This window comes from Dipteris shenzhenensis, chromosome 3 (genome assembly GCF_047967505.1).
Source record: "Dipteris shenzhenensis isolate YYH24624 ecotype China chromosome 3, Dip_SZ_1.0, whole genome shotgun sequence".
NCBI classification, from domain to species: domain Eukaryota; kingdom Viridiplantae; phylum Streptophyta; class Polypodiopsida; order Gleicheniales; family Dipteridaceae; genus Dipteris; species Dipteris shenzhenensis.
Genome location: NC_141598.1, coordinates 30569004 through 30587274, shown reverse-complemented (window position 1 = coordinate 30587274; position 18271 = coordinate 30569004). Strand labels below are relative to the sequence as shown.

The following is an 18271-nucleotide window of genomic DNA, read 5'->3' as shown; positions in this document are numbered from 1 at the left end:
CATAATATGTTTAAACTATTATTTGATGCCCACCAAATTATTTAAATTGAACTTAAAATGATGTTATGGTATTTATTGATGAGGATTCCATGATCTCATCGGATTTTAACATTGAAATTCTCTAATAAACTGCTCTCGCATTCCCTGGAGCTATGATGGTATCAGGAAGACAATGGGTAGGGAACGCCATCAATTAACTTCCTTAGAGAGTATCACTTGCTTGGACGTGTGCTCGGTCTCAAAGACGTGCTGAAATTGAGAGATGTTCTTCAAAATGAGTTCAAAATCTACAACTCTTGAATTATGGCTCTTACAAATTTTTCATCAAGATCCTCATCTATGGGACCCTTTTTGATGGGTCATCTAGTAGCTGAACTACCATGCTTTGAGGCCATATCGTGCTCAAAAATCAAAAAAGATCAAATCTGAATTGACGTCTAAGCTTGGATGAGCCAAAATAAGAGCGGGTCAGTAAGAGAATATAACTAGATTGAGTCACAGTAAAACTTGCTTGAATAACTTATAATGAATCAACACTTAGGGAAAAAATCTTGTAAATAACTTACTTTTTAGGGATAGCAAACAAGGCTAAACCAAATCGTCAAGATTCAAGGGTGTTGTGACCTTGAAATTCACAAATATAGGACAACAATCAAGGAGAACTTCCCCAGCTAAAGCTTGTTGGTTTGCAAGGGTTGCTTGCAAGCCAAGACACATGCCATTTGCACACGATGAGCACGCTGAGTTAGATCGCCATCAAATAGACACCTCTTCCAAGCATCTTGAAATTGAAAAACTCTCTTTCACGCTGAATATCCTATGACTCTTCCAAATGATCATGTCCTTTACTGAAAAAATGCCAATTTGTTAATGTAGTGTTTCCTTTAAGTAGTACTTTGACAAAATTACCCAAAATTTTCAAAATAACAGTAGAAATGTTTCCTTTGAATGGCTATGCCTATTGGTGAAGAATGCAAACAAAAATAATAAGCTATGATGATTTTTTCTTCATAAAGTGTCGAAACTTAGTGCAATGATTGGCATTTAAAATGTGTCCAAAATTAGGTCCAATGTACTCGAACTTTTAAGCGAAGCATGATCTTTTGGCATGTGAATTATTTGGGTGAGCATACACACACACACACACACACTTTTTCCAAGAGGACCATTTTCTTTAAAGAGCGGAGTGGTTCTCCCTATTAGACCAAACTTGGATTTATTCTGCTCTCTTACATGAGCTTGGTTTGGCTCTTTTAGGGTGTTTGTTCTCTCATGCCTTGCAACATGTATTTTTCCTATGAGCTTTGCTCTTATTATTTTCTCCCATACTTAATAGAATCCTTTTTTTGTGGAAACAAAAAAAGAACCTCATTGCAATCTAATTAGTCTAGCAAACTCAATTACCATGAAGATTTTAAATCAAATCCAACCATGTACCATCATAACTTGTGAGCAATACCACTAAGAGGCAAGAGGTTGAGCAAAGTCCTTTCCCGAATATAGATCAAGGGCTTCTTCTTTAGTCCATTGAGTATGGTACAAGGCGTGCTGCCTTATTAGATTGCTTAAAGTTCAAAAGAGACCAATTAGTCTTAGCTTTATCAACTGTAATAGTTGGTCTATAACTTCTTTTATTCATTATTAAGTTGCATAGAACTCCTCGTTACTCTTGAATGTGCAAATTCTCTCTCCTTCCAAATATACTTTTGTTACAATTTTTTTTATTTTTTTTGAACTTGTACCATAACAAATACAAAATATTTGCCATGTGTGGAATAAAGATTGTTGCATATTCATTTACTAAGTACATTCACAACGCTACATACAATAATATTTTGAATCCATAAATCAGCCTCCTTGTAAAGATAAATGATACATTCCTTTGATTTCTAGCTCTTTATTCAACTTTTCCATAATAGTACAAGTTACTAAGGAATGTTGGATATGTAGCTTTCAAGAACATGCATGGAGGATAACTAAGAATGTACTTTAACTTTCAAAAGCCTATAACTGTAAAAGATTTTCACTAACAGAACTTTCAAAGCATTGTTAGGATCATCGATACCATTAAAAACATGTTCTCTCTAATAAAATATTCAACTTCTTCACAACAATTAAGACTACTCTTAAGCAATGGTCATGAGAACTTCTTTGTCACCTCCACCTATAGTAGAAACATACACTATATATAAGAACTTGAATTAAGACATGCATAATGCTTATTAAAAGACATATTGCAAGTATCTTTGTAGGAGGAGGTAGTATCGGTTAGTAATTATCCACATGAAGGTGTTAAGTTATGTGGAAATGTCACCGCATTCTTTTATTGGAGAACAAAATTCTCCAACAATAGCTAAATATTTAAGCTATGAAAAAAATGGAGAGGAGCAATGAATCTAGTGATTAATAGGACATTTACATACCTTTGATGCCTTGCAATGTTCCAACGCGATCTCCAAAACTTGTCTTTCTTGAGAGAGCATATAGACTTCATGCATTAGCTTTGCTCTGTGTAGTTTCATTTTCAAAAGTAACTCTTAGAAGATAAAATATCCTCAAACCTGTGACTAATTTCTACTACTAAGAAAACAAACTCATTTGTCAACGTTATTAAAATGAACTTTAGGCCTGCACAAAAGCGGCTATATGTTGGATTTCAAACTCTCTCTTTTTCCCAACTAAAAGGAGGAATAAAAAGAGTTCGAAGTTCTTAACATTATCATTTTAAGCACACATTAAGACAATCCCCAATGCTCTCACAAAGTAATCATGAGAAAATAGCTTTAGTTTCATTGGTCACCCAAGTATGGTCTTGGTGGATGCATGTCATTCTAACCTCACTATATATAACCCTCACATTAGTAGAAATGGAAAGAACTTACTACTTTCTCACTTGCACAAGTACATATGGATCGCGTAAAATCTCAACTTAATCCAAAACTTGAGTTCCGCAGACTTTCATAGTAATGAGGGCCAAGGATTTGAAAATCCAACCAAGATTGATATGAAGAAATGACTATATTGACTACATGTGAGAATATTAAAATGGCAGCATTACGCACTATAATAATGTTCATTCCAGAGAACAGTTGCATGGCCACCTCCCTTGCTTACTTGCCATGACCCATTTCTCTCCCTTTTAGCACAGGATGGCCCCAAAGCACCAATCAAAGACTACAGCTAAGAAACTACTTGCCAAAAAACCCTACCAGGTCCTCCACCCTTCAATGGATAAAAGAGGCCTATGTAAACCTTACAATCTAAAAAGCATCTCAAGGCGTGAAGAGTTTTCAAGTGACGCTTTGGAAGGAATAGGGTGGATAGGGAGAGTTATTAGAGCTAAGGTAACTCTTTTTGCGTCCATGAACCTCTTCACCTGGTGCTACTTTTCTTAAGAGATGAAAGTCTTCTCTTTCGACAACCATATTTCTATCCCTAAAAATTAGTGCAATAGATTAAGGCCAGTAATTTCAAACTCTTCATACAAGAGAGTTTTTACCTTCCTTATCTTGCTACTCTGATTCCTGTCAGGGTTAGATCATCGATATAGAGAATCACATCATTCTCCTTTCCCCCTCTCAATGGAGGTAAAAGTTTATATACGACAAACTTCGAGAAGAGAACTCTATTAAAAGTAATTGTCAATGCATTGGTACCTTGCTAAGGGAGCCTATTTCAGCCCGTAGAGCACCTTACTTCTGCACACCATGGTTCTCTTGGTCTAAAACTTCCTTCTTGAAGTGTCCATTGAAGAAGACAAACTTCACATCCATCTGGTAGATGGGCTTCTTGTGGTGGGTATCTAGTGTTATCAACGTCCAAATTGTTTCCATCTGGGCCGCAAAGGTTTCATCTTAATCTAGACCTTCAGCCTATGAGTAAGCCTTGGTACTATTGTATTTGACAAGTGTACCATTTGATTTGCACTTGGCTTTGTAGATCCACTTGGCTCCAATCAACTTCCACTTTACTAGCCTTGGTACCTGGTCCCATATGCAGCTCTTTTCAATGGCAACCATCTCAGCTTCCATTGCTTTTTGCCACTCAAGTACATCCTTCACTTCCTCAAAGGTATTTGGCTCATGAATCATATTGATTTGAGCCATCGAGGCGTACTTCAACTCTGGGAGATTCCTAGTTCATTTGTACCCTTCTTTCTCGCTTCAAGGATATCAATCACCAACTTTGGCTCTTCTAGTTTTGAATCTGAGCTTTGGACTCGCTTCTGCTTCTTTTGCTTTGATCTAGGGCATTGCCTCTATTTCCTTTGCTTTGATTGGAGGCACCACTGGACTTGCTTCTGCTTATTTCACTTTGATCAAAGGCGCCGAATGTAATCTGTTCTCTTTGGCAAGAGTCTTCTTCTTTGTCGACTCTAGCTCGTTTGGTTCTGAAATTGAGCTTGCTAGACTTGCTTTTGCTTTTTTTGATTTGATCTAGGGCACTGCCGAGAGTATTGCAGATGCAAAGGCTATCTCCTTGTCGAGATAGGGCTCAATCTCTTGGAAGACCGTGTCCCTACTGACCATCACCTTCGTTGTTTCTTTGCCGTACAATCACTAGGCCTTAGACTAGTCACTGTAGCCAACGAACATGCATTTCTTGCTTCTTGCCTGCAATTTGCTTCTAGTATCTTTGTGGACATGCACCTGTGCATCAAAATCAAAAACTCTTAAATGTCTATTGATGGGGTTCTTACCTGAGTAAGCCTCCAGAGGTGTCTTCCCCACAACTACTTTAGTCATCATCCTTTTAAAGATGTGGAGATCCATATTGCCGGCCTCTGCCAAACCTACTCAGCCACCCCGTGTTACTCGAATGTTCATTCTGTCGTCAACTGCACTTTGATGTCATTCTTGTAGTAAGAATTGAATTCATCTAATGTGAATTCTCTCCTCGATCTTCTCTGAAAGTTTTGAATCTCTTTGTTAATCCTTTCGCCACATTTGCCTTCCCTTAAATTTCTCAAGGTACTGTGAATTGTTAGAAAGAATATATAGACACATCATTCTATTCAAATCATCTGCAAAGGTGAGAAAATATTCAAACCCCGAAAATGATCTTGTAGCCATGGGCCACACATATTTGAATGAACCACCTCCAATAACTTTGTGAACCGACTCGTGTCTTGCATCGGGAATGTGCCCAATGTTGCTTGCCTTCCGTGCAAGTTCTACAAACCTCTTGCTTGTTTACATTTGTGGAAGTCCATCCACCATGCCTGCCTTGCACATCTCCCCCAAAGCAATGTAGCTGATGTGCTCGAATCCCTCATGCCATATCTTGACATCCCAACATCCCCTTGTAGAATCATAGCACTGATTGTGTAGAGTCCTACTTTATCAACTCCTTGAGCGATCACTTTGCCAGTTATCCTAGATGTGATGACCACTTAGTCCTCATCAAAGATGACCCTCATCTTGTTCTTTGCAAGATTGCTGACAGAAAGAAGATTTTTACAAAGATCTGGGGCATATTAGACATTTGATAATACCTTGTCTTCACCCATGGTAGTTGTGAATGGGACGCTCCCAGTGCTTTTGATCAAGCAGCTCCAACTCTCCCACACAGGAACAAATGAACCAGCACTAGCTTTTTCTAGGTTCTTAAACCAATACTTCATCTTTGTCACGTGTTGAGGCTCCGCCATTGGCATACCAATCGTCTCCTCCATCACTACAAGTGATGAGCACCTCTCATTGATTTTAACCACGAAGAGTTCATGAAGACATTGGTGGCTCTCTTCGTTCAACTTACCAGCTTCTATCTTTTTCTGACCCACCTTCCTCTTTCACTAGACTTTGGCAGAGTGCTCTAGCTTCTCATAGGTGAAGCACTTCTTCTTTTTCCTCTTTGAATCCCCTAACTTGTCTTCCTTGGAGTCTCCACCATACTGTGGCTTGCCGTTGATATGCAGAAAACAGTATGGACAAAAGAAGCTAAGATAACACACATGCACCAACCTTTGATTCCAATAAACACAAACAATCACTTAGACACTTTCTTCTTCTTCACAAAATTCCATGTGATATACATACTCAGGAAGGTCCTCCTCATCAACTAGAGTTACCCCTGCCCATTCCTCTTCTTTCACCCACAAAGACCACTTGTACCCAAGAACCTCATTGAACAACACTTCAATCTGAAAACCCTCAAAATACACACCGAGTACTTCTAGGCCAAGCTCCAAAGATAAAATCATCATATACTTTCAGGTTTGTATAAGAGAAAACAAACTGCAGCAGGAACTCGAGGGATCAGCAGTAATGTGGGCTCCAGTTCAAGAGCACGTGCACTAGTATCCAAAGCAAGGATCCTTGACACAGGCACTGAGACAAATCCCCACAAAAAAAACTGACTGAACATAAACCACACAGACTCGGAGAGAACCAAAAGACTACACAACCCAAAATAGATAAACTTAGAACTTAACTTTCCCCCAAAACTCAGAAAACAGCCAGCCTCAGAATTCTATGAACCCACAACCAAAACTCCTAAGCTTCCATCAAGGACAACAGCACGCAACTCTCCCCAAAGCTGCAGTCAACGACTAAAGAGTGAAAGAGACTGGCATAACAGATCGCATCAACCATCTCTGCATTACAAATCCTCTTCCAGCGTTAAGTATTCTTCTCCTGCCCACAGAATACTTCACGTACCCAGCAGTCCTTCAGATGATTTAAACCAGCCCATACATCCTTTGTATCGGCTCACGTGCAAACAACGACCGTCCTGCCTGTGAGGTAACCTTGCTCAGCCAACTACAAACAGATCGCCATCTCTGGGAACCTCCAGCGCAAAGGTCTTCTCAGCATCACCAGGCATATGCTTGGCCAAATCCTTTCTACGGTCAACCTTGAAGCGAATGTGTACCCCGAATTATAGTCAGCCCATGCCTTCAGATTTCATGGAGCTCATGGACATCCGTCGCCCAACCTCTCCTTCAACCACACTAGAGTCCATTTGTGCCAAGCATGCAGTCGGAGATCCACCCCCCCATCACATACATATCCTTCACTCGAAGGGTGCTCCATCTTCCGCTTACGCACAACCTCTCTTCCTCTCTCCCCTCTTTCAGCGTATCATCCAGCCTTCTCCTCAAGGAGCCCTCCCAGTGCAGCGTAGATCCTTCCAGCAAGCATCCCCTCGATCCACTCCACCCGTCAGCCTCTTCTAGATCACGTAGCCACCTTGCATGCAATCCAGAAATGCCAATCTCCTCATCACGTAACACCTCACCATCCAGAAATCTTGAGAAGAGATTCAAGAAATCACGTTCACATGCACACCCTCCTTTCCAAATCAATTTGGCCACCTCAGCTTCATTCAGCCACCTCAACAATAACATTTTACCACTCTCAAAGATTTTCCCCCAAATTCATACACCAAGCATTAAATGCTCATTTTCCAAACCTTAGACGTTGATGCACACATGGTTCTAGTTAGGCATTCAATCACTTGCATGCCACTTCTAATCTCCTTAGATCAAACCAACTCGACTCATGGGAAGTTCACATGACTCAAGACAAAAGGAAAAACACTCATGACATTATAAACATGTGACACAGGACAACATTTCGGAGCACATGGTATCACATCACCACATATACAATGTTGGAAACCATGCTCTGGATAATCCTGGTGCTCCCACATTGCATTTCATCATATCCCACAATCCCTTGGAAAGACATTTACAATCTCAAAAGAATATTTACATCAGTACAAGGCCTTTTGATGAGAGTACCCATTGACTCAAAACCATCACCCACTAGCTATGTGCATACCTATGTGCCTATCCTCAAACATGCAACAAGTGAAAAAACTATTGACATTTTTTGGCATATCATATCAGCTCAACCCACTGGCTGCAAGCATTCATGCTTGACAGCTGAAGCAAAGAGAAACTGAACAGCATCAAGTATATCTTCTTCCGAAACTTCATTGACTGCATTCTTCTTCAATACTATCGGTCCACATGTTGATACTGGCATGATTCTCACAAAATACTTCTTCAGCCGCAAACCATTTACCCTGCTTTGATGTAATCTTCCATCTAAATCACATAGCTGATAAGATCCATTGTCATACTTCCTCACCACACAGTAGGGGCCTTCCCACTTGGTAATAAACTTTGTTTTAAATGGGCTGTCCAGCTTACTGTCATATCTCAAAACAAGATCTCCTTCATAAATCCTCTTATCCTTATACTTCAGAATTGCCCTCTTCACCTTGTGGAGTCGTGCTCTCTAGAGGATGTTCCGGCCACTCTCTTCAGGGCTGCTCATTCCTCGGTCGACTCTCTATGGGAGGTCTTAGCTAGCATTGCAGCATGGCACATTTGGAGAGCCAGATGCACTGAGGCTTTGGAGGGTTCTCAGGTTCACCCTTCTCAAATCTTGGCCAGTACTTGGACAGATACGGTATACACTCTGATGGCCAGTTGGGCGACCATGCAGGGATCATCTCGAGCAGCCTCCTCCAGGACAATTACCTTTCTCAGAGATTGGAGAGACTCTCCCTTCTTTGCTGAAACTTCTACAGGGTTGAGTTGGCATTTTCAGCCTCAGCCTTGGTTTCTTTCTACCTCATTCCTCTGAGGTGTTTTTTATTACATGCTTAGCATGGTGTATTTCCGCACAGAGCTTGCTCTAGCGGGTTTCTTTTTCTCAGCAAAGAAGGGAGAGTCTCTCCAATCTCTGAGAAAAGTAACTCTCCTGGAGGAGGCTGCTCGAGAAGATCCTTGCATGGTCGTGCAAATGGCCATCAGAGTGTGTATCGTATCTGTCCAAGTACTGGCCAAGATCTGAGAAGGGTGAACCTAAGAACTCTCCAAAGCCTCAGTGCATCTAGCTCTCCAAATGTGCCATGCTGCAATGCTAGCTAGGATCTCCCATGGAGAGTCGACCAAGCCCTGAAAAGAGTGGCCGGAACATGCTCTAGAGAGCACGACTCCACAAGGTGTCGTTGGATGTGAAGAGCCCAAGAGGAATCAAGTCTCTCAAAAAATACCTGAGGCCCTGAAAGAGTAAGCCAAGCCACTGATCCCTAGGTCATATAGAAAGATAGGCGAACAAAAGTGCTGAAAAGACTTGCGATCCCCTTCCATATGATTCTCGCCTGTCTGCAATCCCAAAGGCAGTGCAGTATTGTCTCCAGAGCAGAAAGGCAGCGAGGGCAAGAAGAGTCAGCTCCGAACGTGGACCTCCAATGGTTTACTGCTATCCCACCATGAATAGAAAGCCAAAAGAAGAGAGTGATTTTTCTATTCCGGTGGGATTTCCAGAGTCTTTGCCAAAAAAAATTTTGCAAGTCAGCAGGAATCTGAAAGTTCTCCCAATGATGAGCTCTAGTGGGCCTCCAACCCCTACAGCTGAGCTGGAATTTCCTGGTATTACTGACTGTGTAACGAAAGAAGGGGATGCCCTTCTCTTGGTGCCCTTCATCTATCCATTCCCATTCCCCAGGGTCCCACTGCAAAAGCTTAATTGGGACACCTCCATAGAGCCACAGCCTCCATGAGCCAAGGGCGAGGAGAAGCGGGTCAGAATCCAAGTACCACTGTGAAAGAGAGCCATGCTCCATGAAGCCCACTATCCTGACTGGCTGAAACGGTACCTCCAACAAGATATCGTATGTGGATCTGGACAGCCTGCCCCTCGAAGAAACATCAAATACTAAGGCATCCTCATGTGGGTCAAGAAAAGCAATCATTTGTAAAGGAATTCCCAATCTGGAAAATGCCCCCATCCAGGTGGAGCAAGTAATAGGCATGTCATCTGTGTCCACCCAATCCAAGGGCAAGGCTGCATCAATCTGTTGGACTCTCCCTACACTCCCTCTGAGATTAAGAACCATCTGGGCCTGTTGGTCTGCAGGAAGCTTCCTGAAGGCTTTCCATGCTCCCACTGTAGATGCAGGGCCCCTCTCCCATCTTGGCCACTGCATGTAAGGAGAAGCTCCAAGTGGTCTGCCAAGCTCATCCAAAATCATGTCATTCCACATGATAGGCTGCCTTTCAATCTCTTCACGGGTGGATGGGGGAATCCTGCGAAGAGTACTCCTGAAGCTGGCCCATGCTTTCAGGATAGCAACCATAAGAGGGGAAGAAGGAGACCTAAGGTGGGTTGTGGTGAAAACCCATCTAGTACTGTGTGTCCAATCCTCTCCTGAAGTGGGTGTGCGAGACTGTATGCATCTGATAAAAAAATCCTTTCAAGGCTCTTGCCCTGGCATAAGCCCTCTCACAACAAACTTGCAGAGTGAAGCTCTGCACTGTAGATCTGGGTCAATGATATTCAAACCCCCTTCTCTTGTAGGAAGAATCAAGGTCTCCCAAGCCACCCTGGCTGTAACATCAGTTGTGCCATCTAGACCACTCCATAAAAAGTTTCGTACAGGCCTCTTAAGCTGAGTGATACAATCCCTAGAGTGGCACCAACAAGAGCATACAAACCATGCTGTGGCTAGAAGAACCTGGTTAGCCACCACCACCCTGGAGACCAAGTCAAGTTTGGCTGAGCTCCAGAAAAGGAGCTTTCTTCTGATGCTTTCCAACACCGGAGCAAACTGTTGTGAAGGAGAGATGCCCACCCCAACCTCGCAGCCCACATATTTGACGGAGACACCCCTCTGTGCCCAAGTGAAGCCAATATCATTACCCCAATCCGGGGTGTCATCTTCGCAAATCCAAAAATCACTGGATTTATGCCAATTAATGTGTGCACCTGCTGCCGTGCAAAACAAATCTAAGGCTGTCCGGAAGGAAGTGAGTGTCCTAGGGGAGGCATCCAAAAAAACAGCCGTGTCATCTGCCAACTCACTATCCAGGAGCTCTTCTTCCCGGCAGATAGGAAGCCTCAGCCCATAAATATCAGCTTGAGATCTAATGTAGATACTCATAGCTTTTGCCACAAACAGAAAAAGAAACGGGGCAAGAGGACATCCCAGGCTGCCCTCTCCAAAGAATGAATTCCACCCTGTCTGCCTCCCTTTTTGTCTGAAGGCAACTCAACCATGTTGAAGTCGCTACCAATGATCCAAGAATCTGCAATGGGGGCCCAAGAGAGTAACTCGTTCCAAAAGGAGATCCGGTCCCCTCTGATGTTGGGAGCATAAAGATTGAGAAGACCAATCTTACGCCCTCCAATCAAAATAATGATCCATTGAGCTCTAAAAGGGGAGATAATACCATGACCAACAACCAAGGGGAGAATAGAAAGAGAGATCGAAATGCAAGTAACTCCCCTTGTGCCCATAGCAGGCGACCAGAAGGTATGTCCTGAAATGCTTGTGTTCCTGGATAAAAAGGATATCAATAGCACCTCCAGTGATACTTGGATGAAGCTGGTTCCGGATAAGCTGCCTACGGTGACGGTGTGGAACTCCGCCTAGGCCCTGTGTGTTCCAACTGACTATCCTCATCCACGGGAGGATGCTGGATGGAAAAGCTTACCCGACCTGGTAGAGGAGACGAGCTTCCCCTGGGCCGAAACACTCCTACTGAGGGCAGGAAAGTCAATAGGTGAAAGGATCCCCACACCTGCTGAAAGGGAGGCTCTGTCAGAAGGAATCCCAATGACCGGGACCCCTAAGGTGGAGGGCACAAACTCCTCATCATCCATAAAAGTCACCGAATTTGCCAGTGCAAAAAAGAATTCTTGATAAGCAAGTCTGGCCGAGGAGTGCGAAGGAGACCTGCACTCGTGGAAGATGGAGGAGGACCTGCTAGGCCTCTATCAGCAGAACTGGAACTGGGGGTTGAGGAGGTCTGTGGCTGGGGTGAAGAGGAATCAGGAGCCCTCATCTGCGTCTGCACTTTCTCGATTGTCCTGACTGAGGCAGGAACAGTTTGCGGGGAAGAAGTACCTGTAGCTCCCTCGTGGTCAGAAACCAAAGTGACTGGGGCTGGTGGATCTAAAGGCCCCTCCTGATGTGGAACTGTAGTGTCTTGGGCTGCAGCAACATCCACCTCTCGAGTCTGGAAGGCGTCTATCTGAACATGATCAAAAGTCTCCTCCTGAGGTAAGTGAGCCGTTCTGATGGCTCTCCTTCTTGGTATTGGGTGTGCTACGGGCATTGGGTGCCCTGCTACCCCTGGTGGTCCTAGGGTGCGCGAAGCAGGGCGCCCTGTTGCTCTTGGTGGTCCTGGAGTGTGTGGTACAGTGTGCTGGGGAGGTGCAGTCGTGGTAGTACATGAAGGAGCCACACCAGAAGACCTCTTGGGTCTTTTTCTCTTCCTTGGACAATCTCTGGCAAAGTGCCCAAGGGTCCTGTAAATCCTGCACTGGTCCTGTCTACCTGAAATCTCGACTCTCTATTGAAAGAGAGAGCCGTCTGGACGCTGAAGCATAATGTGGTCATCTGAGATGTTAGGGTCAGAGACAATGACCCTAACACGAGGCACCCCATCTGCACTGACTACCTCTGCCGAGAAAGAAGGCATGCCAGGAAGGGAGGGGATCTCAGTGACCACTCCGAATGTGGCTTCGATAGTGGCAAGCAGTCGATGGTATACCTGAGGAAGACCAGGAAATCTAATGAACAGTGATATGACCTGCCTGTCCTCCTCGACCGAATCGAAGCCCAAGGTGTAGGGTAAAAGAAAGATCCTCCTCAAACCCAAATCTAGGGGATTAGCTTTGAGAACAAGGGCTATGGACTCGTGGGAGTCGAAAACCACTTGGAAGAATCCACGTCCCAAAAGTTGAATATCCCTAAGGTGTGGGGCGAGGTCTCCTGGTAACGCCGCCAGCATCCAGTCTCTAGCCTGTATTCTGGAAGGGTGTGACCCAAAGATGCGGGCGAAAAGTGATGTGGAGCCCTCTAATTCCACGTATTTCTTGAGCTGCTGCAACTCGTCTTCTGAAAAAATGATGGTTCTCGCGGCCGGTGGAGGTGGACGGAGATTGGTTGAATGGGGATCCATTTGCCAATCGATGTGAAAAGGCCGATTCCAACACTGAAAAAGCTCTGTCCTTGAAACTACTGCCCAGGGCACCCTGAATGTGGGCGCAGGAAGAAGGAGAAAGAGAGGGGAAGGGAAGGAGAGGATAGATTGAAGGGGGAGACGGAGGTAGGCTGAGGGGGAGGCGTGGGGAGCTGAGTTAGGAAGGAAGGGGGCGGGGAGGGAGAGGGAGGAGATTTTTTTTTTTTTTTAAACTCTCTTTTTTGTTTTTTAAAATTTTTGGGGGGGGTCTCCTTGGGGGGGGGATAGGAGGGAGGGAAAGGGAGGGCGGGGGAGAGGAAGGAGGGGGAGGGGGAGAGGAAAGGAGGGCGGGTTAGGAGGGAGGGAAAGGGAGGGCGGGGGAGAGGAAAGGATGGGGGAGGGGGAGAGCAGCAGGGGGGGAGAGGGAGGGCGAGGGAGGGGGGCAGGGGAGGAGAAGGGGGCGGGGGGGCTGGCGGGGGAGAGGGAGGGCGGAGGAGAAGGGGGCAGCGGGGAGGGGGGCAGCGGGGGGGGGAGAGGGATGACGGGGGAGGGTACAGGGGAGGAGAAGGGGGGCGGGGGGGCTGACGGGTGGGAGAGAGGTAGGTCGGGGAGGGAGAGGTAGGGGCAGCAGGGAGGGAGAGGTAGGGGGCAGTAGGGGGAGGAGAGGGAGGGCGGGGAGGAGGAAGGGGAGAGGGAGGAGGGAGAGCGGGGCTGGCGAGAGGGGAGGGAGAAAGAAAGAAAGAAAGAAATTTTATTAAAGGTCCACGGAAGGCCATACATGGCCTATGGGACACAAAATCATCCGAAAGGAAAATACATCATCAACGATGCGCCAACTAGGTGGCCTCATCGTAATACCGCTAAGATGCCAAAAATGGATACAAAAATCCTAGATACAAAATGAAATGAAATAGAGTACCAAAATTGCCTAGATACAAAATGTAAAATATGAAATATGAGGAACATCGTCTTCCCTAAGGGGTCTGTGATCCAAAGAAATGATGGAAGTCATGGCCATCGACCATGCCTCCTGCCATGAGTGTGAAGATCTGGGCAAGTGTCAAATGGGCTGCTGGCGGTGCCAAGTCTCCATGGAGCAATCTCCTCCGAAAATCTGCCATCATCCTCCGTCGTCTAGAAATAAAGCGACAGGTACGGCCTCTGTGTAAGATCATCCTGCGGTGCTGCCGGATCATGTCATATGTACATCCTCGGGGTGGAACCATCGGTGCTCTCTGGCAAGATGGGCTATCTCTGTGCTCATGGTCCTGCGCCTCGTCCTGCTCCTCATGAATAACCAGGTCTCTGGCAGGGATGCGACGGTGCTCTCTGAGGAATCTCTCTCTGTATCTGGTGATCTCCCTGATGAACAACGCTAAGCAATACTGATCCTCATACTCCATAATCCGAGAGAGAGGTCCAAATCCGTGCCCAAATAAACAGTGAAATCTGCCACGGATCTCATAATATAAAGGGCATCTGCAAACAAAGTGCTTCTCAGTCTCCACCTCCCCCATAGTGCAACAAGGGCATATCCTAGTCTCTCGCCTGGGTCTATGTCCGGTAGCTGTACGACGCATCCTGCCGGCCTCAACGTCTAATCTGTGGGAAGATACCCTGAGCTAGCCCAAGGCAATCTTGAGTGAGTGCGACATATGAACGCCGATATATCCTGGGGATATGATGAAGCCATCCTCTGAAAACCTGAGAAAATGGTCACGATATGTGGCCATCTTCGTAGGAAGCTCCGTGGGATGAACCCAAGTGCGAAACGTGTGTAGCTGCAACAAATCTGCCCTGATAACCTGGCTGAGCTCATGTCGACTGAGAGGGAGGCGAGGGGCATCTATGCTGATAACCTGGCTGAGCTCATGTCGAGTGAGAGGAAGAGCAGCGAAGGGGGGAGAGGGGGGGCAGAGAGGGACAGGGAGAGGGAGAGGGAGAGGGGGCTGGCTGAGAGAGGGAGAGGGGGGGGCAGTAGCTCACGGGGAGGAGCAGCAACTCGTTCCTTTGGCCACAGACAAAGTCTCCTCCTGCGGATTTTTACCCCGACTTCTTCTAGAGAGGTGTAGATCTTGATCTCAGCTAGGAGGTTTTTTTTTTTTTTTTTAAGAAAGAAAAAAAAAAAGAAAAAGAAAAAACCAAAAAAAAAAAGAGAGAGAGAAAAAAGAAAAAAAAAAGAAGAAAAAAAAGAAAAAAAAAAGAGAGAGAGAGAGAAAAAAAAAAGAAAGGTTGTGCTATCTCTGGTTCATGGTGTTTGCTTTTGCATGTAGTGGTAGATGAAGAGTGGAAGCTTGTGATGCTTCCTAAACGAAGAAGATCTTCTTGAGTGTATCCATCATATGGAGTTTTGTGATGAAGATGATCTCAATTGAGTGGGTGTTTGTATTACCGGAGTGTGGGGCCGTTCCTGATCCGTCTATTCGATATCTCCATCTGTGGAAGACAGATTCGTACATTCCGTTGAGTTCTTAGTTGTGTGCTTCTACCTTCTCATATTTCCACCCATCAACGTACAAACTGTCCGTACAGTCTATACTCAGCAGCTTTCCTCTCCATGTACCATCCATACTCGCAGCTGCACCCCGATCCCCGAAAGCTTCCATACAGACGTACGGTCACCAGCCCGCAATCCTTTTCGACGCCTCCTCCCTCTGTGTGAAAATCCCGTCGCCTTTTCTTTTCCTTGGCCTTCTAAGGCCTTCCTTTCCAAAAGGTCCTGCATGGGCATACCCTCGTGGCAGCCCATGCCTTAAGTTGCCCCCTAGGACTTTCATTTGCCCCTAGGCCCCCTCTAGTGGGGCCCCTTTTTTAACACTGCACCAATGACCAACTTCAATCCTAAGGTTCTTTGGGGCCCTCTTGGCCCTAGACCTTTCATTTGCTCCCAAGGAACAATTGGTAGGGGTTCTAGCACATTAAGCAACCCTTGACCTCGCTCCTTGTTTTCCCAGGGTCTTGCCCACATGCAGGCCAACATGCATGGGCCAGAAGTGGCTAGGAGAGGAGGGGAGAGGGGGGGGCTGGGTAGGCAGATAGAGTAGAGGGGGGCGGGGGTAGACATAGAGGGAGAGGGTGCTAGGAAGGGTAGGCGGGGAGGGAAGGGGCGCTAGAGGGACAAGCGGAGAGGGTAGGGGGGCTGGGAGGAGAAGGCGGAGAGGGAGGGCTAGGGAGTGAGGGCGGAGAGGATAGGGGGTAGGCGGAGAGGGAGGGACGGCTAGGGCATTAGGGTGGAGAGGAGAAGGGGTAGGCAGAGAGGGTAGGGCGCTGAGAGAGTTGGTTGAGGGGGTACGGGAAGGAGAGGAGAGGGCTGGCTGAGGCGAGAGGAGAGGGAGGGCTGCAAGGGGGCTGTACGGCTGAGAGGGAGAGAAAGAAAGATCTATTAACGTCCGCAGAAAGCCTCACGGGCTTATGGGACAAAGTGCAAAACATAAATCCTTACATCATCTAGATAAACCAAAGAGGGTCGAGGAGTACATCATCTGGATAAACCAGAGAGGAGAGTTGAGGGAGGAGGGCCAAGAGAAGAGGGCAGCACAGGTCGGCAGGGAGGAGCAGCAGCCCTACTAGCAAGGTCTTGACTAGGAGGCCAGGAAAAATCCATTGCCCCAAGCTTAGCCTTAGATAGCACCACAAATTATTCTCCGCAGATCCTCTTCCAAGGCCACCCCTTCATTCGAGCAGCCCCCCTTCCCCTTCTCTCTTCAATCTTCCTTTGTCGATTGAGGGAAGGATGTGACTTCTTCTTTACCTTTTTTGAATGTAGGGATCTTATTAGGCCTGTTTCAAAGAAACTCTTTCTCTCCTTTGGCACATTACACTGAGGAAGAGTTCATGCCTTCTACATGTGGTGACACGGTTGTTGGTATTCCTCTTGATAAGGTGTCACCTTCCATAGGGGTGGAGGTTGTTTTCCTAGTGGATCCAAACCCCTCCCCTTTCTACACTACTCTAGGAGATCTTCTCAGGAGGAGTTGTTTCAGCCACCGCTAGGTCAAGTAAGGTATTCCATGCGCTAATGAGGATTTATTGCTAGAATATACAGGGCCCTGGTGGCGTACCACATCATCGTCGAAGGCAGCTAATTCATAATTAGCTTCATCCAAGTGTCATTGGGGGTTCTATTGATATTGTTTTTATCCAAGAATACAAGTTGGATGCCAGAGATCATTTGAAAGTTAGGTAAACTGCAATGTCATACCTTTTGGTCGTCGGATTTGGGCCCTAACTGTAGAGTCATGGATTGTTGGAGGAGACTTCAATGTGGTGGAGTTGCCTTCAGAAAAAAAGGGGGGGAGAGAAGGCAGCATTCATTCACTAGAGGGAGCAGCTTGGGATGCCTTTCCCTTTCCAGACCAATGGTAGAGATGCTTGGATAGATGATGCCTTTCACACTCTGCCACATTCACTCCTATTCTCTTGGTCGAACAAGAGGTTGCACATGCCCATCGATGCACGGACAGACACATTTTGTGTTGACGATTAGGCTGGACAGAGGTGGTTCAGTATGCATTGCACCAGGGGTTTCCGCCTCAGACATTTTTTGGTGGTTATGGTGATTAATGAGACTCACTTGAGATGTTGCCTCCCAGTATTAGCATTGTATGCACGGGAGCCCCTCACTGAGGATATGTTTCAGATTTGGGTGTCTCATTTGTAAATGGAGTAGGATCTCCTTTACTTATGGCAACAATTCTTTCTAGTATTAGTGATTTCTATCAGCTGAGATTCTCACACGGGAGATTGGCCTCAGATGGCCACTAGCACCCCTGAACAAGAAAGAGTGGAAAAGAGCCATGAACTCTTGAAATGAGGAGCGCCTTGCTGCAATAAGGGCTCATCAGTAGGTTTCGCTAGATTAGAGAGTAGAGTATGTCTTTCACGATAGAAAGTCATTTTGGATATCGATGGGGGGAAGAGTCAATAAGCCCTTTTCCCCTGTGCATGGCTTAAGACATGGTAGAGAAAGCATTTCTCAGCTTATTGACTCGGACGGGGTTCTTCAGTCTGATCTTGATGCCGTCTTACTCATAGCTACAGATGTCTTATGCATCCCTCCTCTCAATAAATCCAGACACACTTGTCAGATGTAGATTTTGGCAAGATATTCTAGCCTTGGTGAAACCAGATATGAGAGCTTCATTTACTGCACCTTTCACCAATCTGGAATTTAGGAATATGCAATTCTCGCCCTCCCCAGGGCAAGTGCCACCTGCGATTTTTATTGCTTTTTGGGGTATGATTGGGGTCCACATTACCTCAGCCTTGCAGGGTTATTTTGGACTCTTGTATTATGCCTAATTCATTTACAACGAGTCTCATTCATCTTATCCCAAAGAGGGTTGC

At 45.7% G+C, this 18271-nt stretch overlaps 1 protein-coding gene across 1 annotated transcript in view; it reads right to left on the bottom strand.

Moving 5' to 3' along the window:
- Positions 1–2137: 2137 nt before the first annotated feature.
- Positions 2138–18271, bottom strand: part of LOC147903644 (dynein regulatory complex protein 1-like) — a 180781-nt gene continuing 164647 nt past the window's right edge. Inside the window, exons 11-12 of the mRNA XM_087372207.1 lie at positions 2424–2508; positions 2138–2164 (exon numbers count right to left, since the gene is read on the bottom strand). Of these exons, the coding sequence (XP_087228333.1) occupies positions 2138–2164; positions 2424–2508 (112 nt within the window). The remainder of the gene's footprint in view (positions 2165–2423; positions 2509–18271) is intronic.